The sequence below is a fragment of the Macrobrachium rosenbergii genome, chromosome 6 (genome assembly GCF_040412425.1).
Source record: "Macrobrachium rosenbergii isolate ZJJX-2024 chromosome 6, ASM4041242v1, whole genome shotgun sequence".
In the NCBI taxonomy this organism is placed as follows: Eukaryota; Metazoa; Arthropoda; class Malacostraca; order Decapoda; family Palaemonidae; genus Macrobrachium; species Macrobrachium rosenbergii.
Window position 1 is genome coordinate 29,277,658 of NC_089746.1, and position 15,801 is coordinate 29,293,458.

Sequence of the window (15,801 nt, forward strand, 5' to 3'; positions counted from 1 at the left end):
AACACAAAATGAAATGTAGAAATATTATTTACTGTTGTCAGCTGTAATCTACACAAAAATCCTTAATCTTACAAGCATTTGTATGTCATTTATAAACACATTAAAAAGTTTTTCACAACTACAGCATGGCCCATACCTTGACATTGATGAATAATGACAGCTGATCATTATTTTGGATAATACCCTACTATGTACACAGCATGCACTGAACTTCTCCAGGAACTTCATTCAGTGAAGTGTAATGTACAGTAATCTGTGGATTAAATGCAAAATGAAATGTATTTACTGTTGTGAGGTGTAATCTACACAAAAATCCTTAATCTTACAAGCATCTCTAGGTCATTTATAAACACAAAAAATTTTTTCACAACTACAGCATGGCCCATACCTTGACACTGATGAACAGCATGTACTGAACATCTCCAGGACGTTCATTCAATGAAGTTTAGTAGTACTGTACAGTAACCTGTGGAGTAAACACAAAATGAAATGTACTGTTAGTATGCTCATACTGTATAGACTTCTTTCATTGCTTTAACTCGCATGAATAGTATTATTCACTGTGTCTATAGGTCATTTATAAACATTAAAAAGTTTTTAACAACTATAGTATGGCCCAGACCTTGACATTGATTAAGATCCGGATCTGTGGAGAGGTATGGAGAGAGCGTCATTGTTTGGAAAGGGAATCTCCTTCCATAAAAACTGGTCGTTGCTTTTCAGGAGTTTTTTCCCTTTGCCTTTTTTCACTGGGACCTGGCTGGCTTTCTTCTTTAAAAAAAATTGGTCTAATGTGGTCTGCTGCTGGTGCTTCTTTAACCGTTTTCTGTAGATTTTAATTGAATTATCATCAACATAATCAATAGCACGGTTAAGTAGCTCCTTATCTTGGTGATGCTTTTCAAAGAACTCTTGGAATTTCTCCCAGTGCTGAAGCATCACCTTGATTTCTTAAGAAGTTGACTCCTTCTTGCTCCCCTTGCCAGACACCTCCTCAGCCAAAATCTTCTGCTGCTCCTTGTGAAGTTCCTGGAATTCCTCTGTTGTCAGCTCAGTGTTGTGTTTTGCAACGAACTCACTGTCATCAGCACTTACCTCCACGCCCATGGACTTGGCCACAGAAACAATTTCCTCAACATCTGGATCAGGCAGAGGAATGGGCTCAGCTTCAGGCTCAGCTGCAAGTGGACTAGGGCCATCGAAACCTTCAAAGTCCCTAAGAGGAACCCCATCAGGCCAAATGTTTCTCCAAGCTGCTCTTAGAGTCCTCTTAGAGACATCTGCTCATGCTTTGTTTATCAGCCTAACTCAACTCAGAGTGTGGAAATGGTCCTTTCAGAATTCGGCCAAAGTTAGGCTAGTTTCACAGGTCACTTCAAAACACCTTTGGAGCAGTGCCTTAGAATACAGCTTTTTGAAATTAGCAATGCTCTGCTGGTCCATGAGCTGGGTTAATGAGGTTGTTCTGGGTGGCAAAAGCTTTACTTTTAGCCAGCAAAATTTGTCTGCCAACTCATATTCCTTGTCTGGGGAATGGGCAGGGGCATTATCCAAAATGAGGAATGCCTTGAGTGGCACATCTTTTTTTTGAAGGTATTTTTTTTTATAGTGGGGGCACACACTTTAGATATCACTTCCCTAAAAATTTGCCTTGTTACCCAAGCTTTAGCATTGGATTTCCACATCACATTTAATTTGCTCTTAATCACTTTATGTTTCTTAAAAACTCTAGGGGTTTCCGATTGGTAGACTAACAGAGGCTTTATTTTCAAATCTCCACTAGCGTTTGTGGCCTGGCAATTTCTTTTCCACTTTAGTAATATAGGTCCTCTTTGGCATTTTCTTTTAAAAGAGGCCTGTCTTATCACAATTGAAGATTTGATTTGGTAAATAGCCATTTTCGTCAACGAATTGTTAAAAATCTTTCACATACTTTTCTGCAGCTTTTTTATCAGCATTCGCTGCCTCCCCGTGCCTTACAACACTGTGAATGCCACTTTTCTTAAATCTATCAACGGTACTACTACTTGATCCAGCTCTGTTTTTATGAGGTCAGCATGCAAACTTTTAGCTTTGTACAAGTCATAGCCTCTGAAACACCATCACCTGCAGTCTGTTTTTCATTGATCCATGCTAACAATAATTTTTTTTATTTCATCTATTATGGGAGGCCTCTGTTTAGTCAAACTCATAACCCCCTTAGCAACAGTAGCACTTTTGCCTCTTTATTCTTCAAAATGTATTTATGGTAGATCTAGGTAGCTTAAACTGAGAAGCTAAATCAGTCACATGAATGTCTCTTTCATACTTTTCAATAATCTCCTTCTTAAGTTCAATTGTGGTTCTTACTGTTTTCCTCGTCTGCTTGTCAGCAACGGCTGTCTTGGGACCCATGATTGAATAAAAAATACAGTGCAGAAAGCTACAAAAACTGAGGAAATACCTACTATACAAGCGTGTAGTACTTGCTCAGAACAACAGCAGCAGAGTGAGCAGGCTTTAAACAACGCGTGGGAACTAGCGGTGGCTGAACGAAACACTTTTGTTCACAAACATCATATGATTCATCAAGTTGGATTCCGGTTTGTTGTTCGAGCTCCAGTGCAAAACTTACTAGAAGTTTTGCATCGAAATCAGATTGTGTCGAGTTCTGATACAGTCGAGGACCAGACCTTTGCTGTATACCTTTCTATCTACACTATAGGTATTCTTCTTAGTTTTAGACTTCATTTGTTGGGCTTGTTGGACCCAGGCACAGGTGTCTCATTTGATGCCACTCTGAAGAGGTGGCTTTCACTGTAAAGCTTACTAACTATGCTATTCACAAAAGCCTCATTCCCTAGTGTGGATCCACCTTCTGGTGGCAGTACTTAGCAGGAAGGATCCTGATAGAGGTAAGAATGTTTAACCGTCATAGTCCGGGCTGAATATATATATCATGCACACCCCTAGACCGGGGATAAATTTAAAAAAAAAATCAATGAAAAGAAGAATCTCTGCATATGCACATGGTATAAGAAAAAAATTCTAAGAAAATTTTCTGTACCTTCCAGGGGAAGTTGAAAGTGAATATTTCCAAATGACAGTTGTCAAAATATGCTAATTTTACCAAGTTATAAGTGTTTTTCTAAAATTTTTGTATTTTATTTTGTAAATCATAATTAGAGATCACACAAAATCATAAGAGATAAGAACTAAAAGCAGTAATAAATTCTGAGTATATTTATTGTAAAATATTTACAAGACGTCATTGGATGGGAATTTTGGACAACATTCCCCTGCGACATCTCAAGGCAAACTGATCCCTTTCTGCTGTACCGACCAGCTATTAGAGTTGGGGTAAGAATTGCCATGATTCATTTACAGGGTGTTTCGAAATTAGAGCCCCCCCCTCTACAGCATAAACTAAAATTGATATGGACAAAAACAAAAGTAATTCAGAACAGGTATTTATTTAAGTTTCTCTCTGAGTATTTAATATTTTGTTTGGCCTCCATCTGCCTGTACCACAGCCTGCATTCTTGAGGGGTATGATTTCAGCAAATCGCAGAAACGCTGAGACTCAAACTCCATTTCCCTGAGCACTTTGGTCACCTCTCTTCGCAGGTTGTCGACCCTTGGTATACCATCATAGTTCATTGTGTGCGCTTCAACACAATCCTTTAAGATACTACCAATGTTTTCACACACATTAAGGTCAGGGGAGCTACCTGGAAATTCACTTGACAAGAAGAAATCGATACCACTGTTTCGAAGTAGCTCCTGTGTCTGAAGAGCCTTGAAACATGGTGCCTTATCATGCAAAAATGTGACTTCTTCAACAGATAACACATTTTCAGGATCTTTGAGGAAAGGAAATACTCGTCCAGTAAGCACAGTTTCTCTGAAGTATTCGCCATTCCAGGACTGTCCTTTTTCTTTGATGATCCTCATTAACCGTCTGGCTGTGAAACAGAGAAAAATTCACAAACATTCAGGAAATTTCACAACTTGGCGATAGCGCACAACATCGCTGATATCATCCAACTTTGCAGCCCAAATGATGTCATTTGTATGATTTGGCTTCCTGACTGTGTAAATGAAGAATTCATCTGATGCGGCAACATGGAGAAAGTCAGCTTCATCCCAATTTATAAGAAATGAACCACAAAACCATGCACGGTCTTCTCTCTGTTGCTGAGTTATGTTGGGCTTGCTGATAACATGAAATGGCTTGATACCAGATTTTTTCAATTCACGATATACAGCACTATAACTTCTCTTCTTTCCCCTTTTTGTTTCTAGTTCAAGCGCCAATTTACGTAAAGACTTTCTTGGTCTACCCACTGCCTCAGCTATGATGTCTTTTGACTCCTGAGAAAGGATTTCAGGCCTTCCAAGATTCTCACTCTTTTCGCGATGACAGTCATACGGATTTTTTTTCCAGTTTCTTTTAACGAAGGATTCATCTCTTTTAATGTATTTAGCTATCCAGGAACGTGAAATGAAGGATGCGCCAGCATCCCTGGCCTCTCTGAAGGTTATAGCCCGGATTTGGTCAATCCATCTGATTTCCTCCGAGTCGTTAGCCATGGCTGTATCTAACTCCATCACTCAGTCTGAAAATACAAGAAATGTAAAATGAAAAATAGCTTAGTAGAAACTTAAAATAATGTACTTGGAGATAGGCTATAGCAGAAATCTTCATAACTTTCCATTTGTTCTTTGGAGGGGGGGGGCCTCTAATTTCGAAACACCCGGTTTGGCCAACAGAAGTGATCTGAGTACATTTCCCGCAAAATTCGTTCAGATTGTCTGATGGGAAATCTTGACCATATATGTTTGTTTCCCGGACTCCACCACAAAGCTATATGTAAACATATATGTATGTTACCCATCCACAAGGGGTTAAAGTTTCTTATTAGAAACTTTAAACTTTGAAGTTTACTTGGCTAAGCTGACATTCTTTCAGTTGCACTAACCCACCATCCTCTTCTCAGTGTGGGAATCACCTAACTTTAACAGTAGGTAAGATTCATCCCTACTAATGAACATTTTTGTAAAATGTATCATTTGAATACTTAGCTACTGTCAGCGTACAAACCTCTCCTCTCACACACACACACACACACACACACACGTTAGTGGAATGTAAAGAAGAATTCTGACTAGAACAGAAACATTCTACACATACCTGATGGAACAGGTAAATTTGGCAGTCCATCTCAGTCAGTCAGGTGTTCTACTTTCTTTGATTGCTTATACCACCCACAGCATGAGGGTGTAAGCTAACTTTAACAGTAGGCAAGTATCCAAATAATAAATTAAAAAATAAAAATTTTAATTATTAACAGCAGTTTTCTATTTCAGGGCCTGTGTAAGTAAATTTGAATACAATACATGTACAACTGGAGATAGGTTACTGTATTGGTAAACAAGTTTTTTTTTGTGCGTGTATTTAGGCAGCTATAGTATTTTACTAGCTGACTAAATTAACTGAGTTTTCTGATAAGCAAAAGCTAATTTTTTTTTCTTTGTTGTCCAGCAGCAATTCTTTTAATTTAATTTCATTTGCCTTCATGTATCCATGAAAGGATAGATGCAGGCTTCTAATCATGAACATGAGTACAATATTGCAGTACTGTACTGTATGTTGCAGTTTGCTTGCAATTCAGTAATGTTGCATGCAATGGAACTCAAAGTTATTTGTTTCCTAAATTATTTCTTATATTTAAGATTTACAGTGTAATGATGAACTTTAATGATTACAGATGGGCAGTATTGACTATTGTATGTGCGATGGGCATTTAGGTTATACCAACACATCACGTGTTTATGATTCATGGGAGCCTTTTATTGAACGAGCACATCACATAGTGTGGCGTAAAAAACATGAAGTTCATCAGCATCTTTATGCATATAAAGGTTAGTTAACTTTGTTTAATGTAGTTGTGGTTAGTTGTATATACTAATGATATCTTGTAATTTCACTATACAAAGTTTTCCAGTGCACTGTACTGCCTTTGTAAAACAAAAAAAATGTGTATTTTTGAGTTTTATTGCATTGTCCTGATTTCTTTATATTTGAACTTGTTAATTTTTTTTACAGTTTATGGTACATATGATGATGTTTCTTTAAGTGCCTTCATGGAAGTTCAGCTGAATAGTGACTTCAGAACTGAATGGGATGATACGGCATTGCAGTTACGTGTTTTAGATTCTCAGAAAGAATCTAATTCAGATCTGATATACTGGCTTGTTAAATATCCGGTAAGTTTATACAAATACAAACCAGAGCCTTTTATGTAGGAGTATTCCTCAGTGGAAGATGGAAGCTGTTGTGTTTTTTATGTATGATGTTTGCATGGTAGTTGGTAAAAAAAATTCTGGACAACAAAGGTATGAAGGGCATGAGTGGGCTTGTGACTGTTTTATGACCTCTGTCCTTGTGGATCCCCACCAGTTTTGTTCCTTTTATTCAAGGAATGTGCTGCCTAGCCTCCTTCACAGTGGAAGAGGTTCAGCAAGAAGTGAGGGTAAGACAAAAGATATTTTCTGGTATCTTTTGTGAGAAATAATCCACCTTTCACACCATATATGTAGCTCCTCCTTCCCAGACTGCCTTCATTGTCCCTTTTGCTAATATTCCTCTGCTTTAGTCTGAGGGGAGTATGCACGTGGAGGTAGGAAACTTGTCTTTCACTCCTCATGGTGTCTTGGATAATGTTAATTTTGTAGTCCAGGGGGCTCCCTTTGGTCAAGGAGATCAAGCAACCTGTTTCTCCCATCATTGACACTCCAGGGGAAGTTCTACCCACTAGAGGATGCAGACTTCTCACCTTCAGTTGACTCATCACTCTGCAGACTGACAAACAGCCTCCCCCCAGAGACTCCAACAAGAAATACTTTCTTCTCAGTTGCAGCATCAGGAACCAGGGATGTGTTGAACACATTCATTTACTTGCCATCACTGGAGTCGTATTTACAGATGTAGGGCAAAGTTATAAAGGTTATTGCTATTGAGGGCAAAGGTGTTAACTTTCCTCTCCCACCAGAGTGCAGATATGATGGCAGGGCAATCTTTGTCTTGAGAAGACATGACTACATATTTACCCCCTTCTCCCAACAAGTTTTGACTATGGGTAGTCATGTTCTGTGGAATGAGCCAGTTTTATATCTCCTCTTTCTGAAGAGTTGTAGGGTACTGTGGCCAAGCCTTTGGAGGTGGCTCAGACCACCTCATAACTGCAAGAGGGAGTCCAGGTTTCTTCTTCCTCATGAATGGGCCAGGAGTCTTCCTAGCCCTTCTGGCTCTGCCTTCAGCTTTTGCTCAAAGGGAAGGCAGGTGGAAGAAGGGAGGGGTACACTGAGATAGGTTGTCCCCCTTCTCCATGTGCCATGAGTATGGGGATGTCTGTTATGCCATAGGATGATGTAACAGTGACAGGAAGTGAAGCCTTAGGTAATCTGTCTTTTGTGATAGTTATGCACTACTTTTAAATGAGTGCTGCCCTCCTTTCTCTCAGACACCAATCCTGTTTATGGCCTACCTCCCAGGATCTCCTAAAGCTAAGGTTCGTTTGGCAGAGGCGAGAGCAGTGCTAGAAGAGAAAGTTCTGAAATTTGTAGGTGACCAGTCTCCAAGCATTTACTGTCAGCATTCTTGATAGAGAAGTCATCTGGGGGTTGGATACTGGATATTAACCTCTCAATTGAATAAGTTTGTGCTACAGACTTGGTTTTTCTTTCTTTCTTTCATTCTTTCTTTAAATCTTCAGCTGAAAACCCGTATTGACTGAGTCAACAGACTATGAACTTAGGAGGGCTCCAAAAGGAAATCAGCCTGCATAGAGAGAGACATTAAAGGGGAAGGTGATAAATAAATAAAAATGAGGGAATAGAAAATAAAACCAATACACTAGAATTAACTCCTTCTGTACCAACAATTTGTTTTGAGGGTACACAGATTACCACCATTCAAGACTATTGCATAGTACCGGGCACATGAAGGTGGTACACACATGCTACCAACATTCCTCTTTTCAGCTCTAGACCTCTTATGATTTCATAAATTCGGTTTGAAGGGTTTGGAGCAAAAGAAACAGTATTGGCACTGCCAGGCATATGATGAAGGAAAATAAACATTATTGCAGGCTATAGATTCAGGCATTTGGATATACAGTACACTGTATATACATACATATACCACATATATGTAGTCTCTCTCTCTCTCTCTCTCTCTCTCTCTCTCTCTCTCTCTCTCTCTCTCTCTCTAAGAGATGATAAAAAAAACTAAGTTTAGTATTTGGAAACAAGTTTAATCTCTCTCTGAAACAGATGAAAAAGTGTTAATGGCAACACTCACTGTCATGCGTGGTGAGTGGAAGGTAACGTCATTTCGCTTTGCGCTTCTGGGCAGTATAGAAGAAGTATCTAGTAAGCTTTGGATACAATTGGGTAAACCTCTCTCTCTCTCTCTCTCTCTCTCTCTCTCTCTCTCTCTCTCTCTCTACTTCCTTGTTGACTTATGTTGGTTGATAACTATGTTGTTGTTTCCATCACTCTCTCCCCCTTTTATATAAAATTAATTTAGGCTGTAAGCAAGTTTACATGGAAAATGAGTGCCGTGTTTAGTACCATCCCCTGGGGGATATATGTAAAAAGCATAAATAAATGCATCTCACTCTCTCATGGGTCTTATCAGTCTCACATCCCTATGCCAGATTATATGGGAGATTACAGGAGTCATTGGTACTCTGCTCAATATCATGACTGGGAACAAGACATTTCAGGGTTAATATTCAACTTGCCAGTCAGTTGAAGTTAGTGTTCTTCATATATGAAGATGGTTTGTGTTCTAGAAATGAATATCAAATTTTTAAGTAATTTTGTGTTTTTCCCAGGCGTGCAAACCAAGCCTTTTATCATAATCCCACTTCAGCCATCCTGTGTGGTCCATGGTGCTAAAGAAAAAAAGAACTGGCTTACATCTGGTTTCTGGGAAGAAACCCCCCCCCAATTAAACAACTTTGTTACCAGGTTTTAAAGACTTGTTTCCAGCTTGCACTAAGGAATACTCTCTCATAAAAAGATCTTGTTTTTATATTTAGGAAGAACAAATATTACAGTATTTTAAAATTTTATGTTTGCTAATTTATTTTATTTATTGTGAGTTTTATGAATTTTGCTTTTTCATTTTTTTTACAGGTGAGAATTTTTCTCTGGAAGCACTCTAGTTTATTCCAAAGACTTTTCTACCTAATTTTCTAAGAATGAAAGCATGTGATTTTCAAAGATAAAATGTTTATAAGGGAGAAATACAAAAGTATATTCCTTGTTTTGTTTGATATTGTAATGTAGTTTTTAATCTTGTGGTATTTGTGAATGTACTCTATATATTTTCAAAATATATATATATATATATATATATATATATATATATATATATATATATATATATATATATATATATATATATATATATATATATATATATATATATATATATATATATATATATATATATATATATATATATATATATATTCTATATCTATTCAAAATCAGATTTAATTATGCCATTCCACACCTCTAGGTTCATGGTACTGTACTGTGTTGTTGTTAGGGAACATCAGAAAACAACTACCTATATTACCAATTTTTGTAATTTAGTTTCATTCCATGTGGAATATAAACCTTTGCACTTATGAGGATTATATTTTGATGGTAATCGGTTCAGTCTTTGAAGCTTGGCAGCAAGGTAGTTGATAATCGTGGCTGACAAAATCACTTTAGAACTTTGCCTAGTTTTTAATGTGTTTGGCAGTTATTCAGTATGTCCAGAATACTAAAATATTGATCTAAGTATTTATGTGCATTTTTCCTTTTGCAACAACCAGTTTCTTTATATGAGATACTTACTTAAAACATTTAGGTTTGTTGTATTATCTTCATACAAGGTATTAATCCTTTGACTTTACAATAAGAATTTAGATTTGTGTTAGAGAAGCACAGTGCTTAGTCATTAGGGAGCCTCACAAGTTGTCTTTTCTTCAGGGGTAGAGTGTTTGTGTTTGTGTGAACTCCTTAGGAGCACCTTGGATTATTGAAGGGAGGGGTCTCAGGAGTCTTCTCCCCAGGATTAGCATTGAAACTTATAAACATTCCTTTCTCTTGTAGAAAAGATGCTAATCTTTTATCCCTTCAGTAGGGCTGAGAGTACCAGAAAATGCAGTTGGTTTAGTCATGATTTGTGACTGACCTTCAACAAGACTTCCAAGGAAGGTCCAGTTCATTTCCCTCCAGAGTGTGTTCGTGCTCTGTGCATGTACTACTTTGTTCGTGTGCTCAGTGTATATGTGCATTCACTTGCCTTTGGAGGTTTATGACAGGTCAGATGAGGATCTGGCTGGAAGAACTGAATGCATATACAGTACAGACACCATCCTGCGTACAAACGAGTTATGTTCCGAATGGCCATTCATATCCTGAATTGTTCGTAAGTTGGTTTTAATATTTAGTGCATAATTTTTGTTGATGCTTACATTCCTGAGTTAACTTGAGAGTCACAGATTATACTTGTTTCCCTGCATTTTGAAATCATGCAGTATTATAGGGAATTACTTTGGCTGCTAGAAAGGTAAAAAGAAGGAAATAAAAATTTAGATTCAAGCAAAATTCAAAATTTAGTATTGTTTCCATGCTTTGAAAGTTATGGACTTGAGAGTATTTCACAAGAGCAGCGTCTGACATTAGTTCATAAAGTAAACAATGCACACTGCCATCTATTTATGAAAATACTTACTAAACATAGAAAATGGGAATTCATCACAGATAGAAATAAGTAGGAATATTTTACAGGTGTGAACGAGCATTCGCTTGATTGTAAGAAGAATGCATGGTAGTTAATCATGAGAATACTCTTTATAATCAGGAAAGGAGGTAAAGGAACAAGTGGTTCTTCCTCATGTTCTTCTGTTCTATGCAAAACTTCTTCCTAGCAGAATAGGTGCACAGAAAAGAATTTGAACTTGTCTGTTCGTATCTATGAATGTTCATAAGTAGGGTGGGGTCTGTATGCGCTATTCCACCCTTACCTTCTCATCCTCATCTGTTCCCAGATTGCAAGCATGCTCGTGCCTGGTAACACTATCGTTCCTTCTGTGAGCTGACTTCTGACTCTCCCTTGTACTGGTCAGTGGTGTGTTTAGGAGTGTCTCTGCTCCCTTCAAACAAGATGGTGATTATGGACGTATGTCCACAATCTTAAGAGCCTTGTCTGGTTGTTTGATTCCATTCACCAACCATCAGATTCTGTTCTATAAATTCTGATGGTTGCTGGATTTTCTCAAGTCAGCCATAGGGCTGGCTGGGATTTCTCCTTGTAGGTGACTTTTTGTTTCTTCCAAGATCCCTTTCCCTTGAGTCAGTGGGCTCTTCCCCCCTGTAGGGGGTTAGTCCCATCCAAGGAGGTTAGATTTATGGAGATACCCTGACCCAGATTAAGTGAAGTCAAATTTGACAATCGTTTTGACATTTCTGACTTCCCAGATTAACAGGATCTCACTTGTTTGTGACCGTTTGTGACTCGGTAAGAAGTTGGCGGGTCACTTGTATTTACGCTTCATAAAAATACCGGTTACTTGTGCTGCTTGCAGATGTGCACAAAGATTTAACAAGACTACAAATTTGTCTGTTACCCTTCATCGGTGAGTACTAATGACCTGGAATTATATTAGGGATGTCATTATTAGTATTTAAAAAAATTAGGATTTGCTATATTTTTGAAATATCAAGAACTTTGTTTCTTATTGTTTTGATCACACAACTGATAGCTGCTATCCCCAGCACTGACAACGGATAATTTGTGAATAATTTTTGTCTGCCCAGCAGTTTACCCGAAAGATGAATATTTTATATGATAATTTAATAGGTTGTGACGACCAAAAATTAGATTTCTTAATGACATATAAAATGAGTCAAGATCATATTGAACTTTTCTTTGCCAAATCAGAAGTACGTATGGGGGTTGCAACAACAATCCTACTTCTTACCAGTTTTCTGCAGCATATAAAAAATCTTAATTCACAATGATATCCAGGATGTTCTTAATGGAAACGGCATTTCACTTGAGTTGGTGCCTATATTAAAGTATTCTAGCAATGTTGCAAATTCATCTGTACAGTACTGACATTAAATGCTTCTTCAGGCAAGAATTAGATTAATGGTTAACAATTGTAATGCATTGTCTGTATGTGAACCGAATGATGGTGATTACACATGTGTTCCTAGTTCTTGCTAGCTGTCACTGTGCTTCAACATTATTGTTGCGTATATAGCTGGGTTCATTGTGTATAAATTAAAGAAATCTTTGCTTTGTGAAAAATGCACTGATGCTCTAACTGGTGAACCAGTCTAGTTCACCCCTTGAATGATGGTTTAGACTCAGTGATTATATGGTATTCGATTTTCTAAAGCTCTGTACCTAGGGCATACTTTTTCACCTACTATATATGTAAAAAAGAAATGTGTTTATCATTGGTCTGATTTTGGGTTAGCGGTGCTTAGCTATCCTGTTAGTGACTATCACATGGACTTATGAATTTTGACTTTGTTGTCTGATTAATCTACGTAATAATAGTAAAAAGGAGTCATTATAGTCAATTGAAAAAGCAGCTGTCCTACTAGTAGAATTAACTGCCCTACTAACAGCAGTAACTGTCCCACTAGTAGCAGTATCTGCCCTACTAGTAGCAATACCCCCACTAGTAGCTGTAACTGCCCCTACTAGTAGCAGGATCTGTCCCACTACTAGCAGTTTACTGCCCCCACTAGTAGCAGTAACCGTCCCACTAGTAGCAGTAACTGTCCCACTAGTAGCAATAACTGTCCTACTTGGAGCAATATCTGTCCTACTGGCAGCAGTAACTGCCCATCTAGTAGCAGTTTCTGCCCTACTAGTAGCATTAACTGCCCCACTGTTTAGTAGTAACCATCATACTAGTAGAGTATCTGCCCTACTAGTAACATTAACTTCCCCCTTGGTAGCAAACACCTTTTATCAAAATAAGCGTAAAAATGTCTCACTAGTAGCAGTAACAGTATATTTCCTATTAGTAGCATTTAGTGCTCTGCTAGTAATAGTAACTGTCCCACTAGTAGCAGTAATTGTTCTACCAGTAGCATTAACGAAGAGGAGTTCATTTATTTCCCTAAGTACCATTCCTTTCCAAAGGTCTGTTTTGACAATCTTTCTGGGAGTGGGCACTGACTGACCTGGCCACATGGATTAGTGAACAGTTTGTATGGTCAGGGCATTTCCATAAATCTAACTTCCTTGGTGCCATCAGTGGACCACACGGGGTGCACTGTAGGCATTACTAAAGGTTCTTTGCAGAGTCCCTTCGGCCCCTAGCTGCAACCCCTTTCGTTCCTTTTACTGTACCTCCATTCATATTATCTTTCTTCCATCTTGCTACCTAACAATTGAGTGGCGCAGTGTAATAAGGTGCCAAGCGCCGTTTTTTAAAAAATGATAAAAACGCATTTAAAGTTTGCCAACTATGAAAACGCTTATAAAAGAAAAACCAGCCAAACGATTTCTATGAATCATACCTCATTTTAAAGGAAATTTATTCGCCTATTACATATGCAAAAATCATTATAGTATGTACGCCTCCTACATCCACCCACGCACCTCCACTTTGCCTCCTTTTTATGACGAGTCTTATGATGTAGCAGTGAGAACTCGCTTAAGGGCGAAATTTCCCTTTGTTTTGCATGGATTTTCGAACCTTTTGCCAGTAACATAAGGGGACAAAAGTGTGTGTACAGGATAGTGCTGTACCGCTCACAATAAAAAAACCAGTTCGCCGCGTGGCTTTGCCACCTTGTTACGCGCCCTCAATTATTTCATAGTGTAGCTGCGAGGTTTTCCTCCTGTTACACCTTTCAAACCTACCTACTCTCAATTTCCTTTCCGGTGCTGAATGACCTCATAGGTCCCAATACTTGGCCTTTGTCTTAAACTCTATATTCCATTCCATCCAATGGCTCTTCAGCTACTGTGGCTGTTATCCCAAAGGTCTTCACTGTTGGAGCAGTACAGTGGGTGTTGAACGAGAGACAGCCACTGTTCAGGTTACTGTTCAGTTCCTATGGGCAGTGGAAAGGCTTCCATAAGAGTCAAAAGTTGTGGTCAAAACTACCCATACGTATTATATAATCACAATAACTCCCTTACCCCATCTTGCCTGGTAAGGATTGCATTGCCATGCAGTCCTTTATAGGTATAGCGCAGTTGTTGTACAAGCTAGTGCCCAGTACAGCCCTGGTTACAGTCCAGTCCAGCAAAAGGTATTTTGGAGATGGATGGTGCCCATGTCTGGCGCAGCTGGTGCTCTGTTTTGGGAATGGATTATGCCTGATACTACCTCTGTCTGATACAGGCCTTTTTTCTTTCTGTTGTAATGTGCTCAGTACTTCCTGCACCTATTGTCTACTGCAATTTAGCTTGCAGTAACTGCCAGCATCCAGTTCTGCTTGCACTGTTCCCTGATGCCGGTGATTCTCATGCCTATTTCAACTTGAACCTGTGCTGTGCTGTGGCTTGTGCCCCATGTATGTTCATTTACCATATGAGTTATCAGTTTCGGTCGTTGATTCCGGCTGTTATGCATGGTCAGCTCTGATTCTGGGAACCAAGGTATTTGATTAGTGAGCCTCCACCCTTTCAGTACCGATTCACATGCAATTCAGGTATATTCATTACCTTCGTGTTGGTGCATGCTGTTATTGGCAACACTCTCCCATATTATAAAAGTAACAAAATCATATATGTTTTGTGTGTTTTTTAAAGCCCTAAGTGGTGTGTAAGTGGCCTTTAAGGATCTTTGAGGTGTTTTCAGTGGTTTTTTAAATAACATAAATTTTCCACTTAGTAAGAGGTTCAGGAATCTAACTCAGAGGAGTCACTGTATTCATGCTTAATGCCCACTTCTAACGATCCGTCATTTGTCCATATAGACAAAAGAAAAGTAGGGTTGACACTCAGGTGGATAGGCACTTCCTCTATCCCTCTCCTACATCCTGATAGTTAACTATACTTTATTTCCTAGTTTCAGTGCTCAAATCTGCTGTCACCAAAGGGTATTTATAATAAATACTTAGGTATATTATGTTGCAGGTATCATTGGAGAAGTGTCATTTGGATTAAGTTTTGTGATTGAAATTTAGTCAAGGTGTATCATTTTTATCATATATGGATATTGAGAACAGGCTTATATAAATGAAAATTTTAGAGTTTTCCTCTTCCTGATAGTAAATTTTTGTGAATACAGCTCTTTTCTTCTTTCTTCAGTATGCTGTACTTGATACACTGTACATGGTCCTAAAGGTTCTTTGCAGTGTCTTTTCATCCGTGGCTGCATTGTCTTCTGCCTTTTACTTTTCACCCATTTCCTTGGTCTCTTACAGGAGCTGTTCAACTTGAGTAACTTCACCTTGTTCTATTTTCAATTTTCATTTAAGAACCTATCCTTTTGGGGACCCCTGTTAGGGTCTAGTAATGTTAATTGGTGGTTTTGGGAAGCTACTTGATGTCAGTAATAATAATAAACACATTCACATGTTGAGAAGCATAAGGTAAATGTTTATAGTTTTTTATTGGTTGCTTTATGATATTTCTTTCCTATAAAAGTCCCTTTTTATAATTATTTTGTTTAGGGAAATGTGTTGACAAGTAGACAGTATTTTCATTTTAGGGTTGGTTATCAAAATTGTGGAGTATATTTTGAATCAGTGTCAGTATGATTGGAGTGTTAT

At 38.2% G+C, this 15,801-nt stretch overlaps 1 protein-coding gene across 1 annotated transcript in view; it reads left to right on the top strand.

The window, feature by feature from the left end:
- The window catches only part of LOC136839401 (uncharacterized), a 46,378-nt gene that overhangs the window by 24,075 nt on the left and 6,502 nt on the right, over positions 1 to 15,801 (top strand). The window contains exons 5-6 of the mRNA XM_067105395.1: positions 5,751 to 5,904; positions 6,089 to 6,249. Coding sequence (XP_066961496.1) covers positions 5,751 to 5,904; positions 6,089 to 6,249 — 315 coding nt within the window. The remainder of the gene's footprint in view (positions 1 to 5,750; positions 5,905 to 6,088; positions 6,250 to 15,801) is intronic.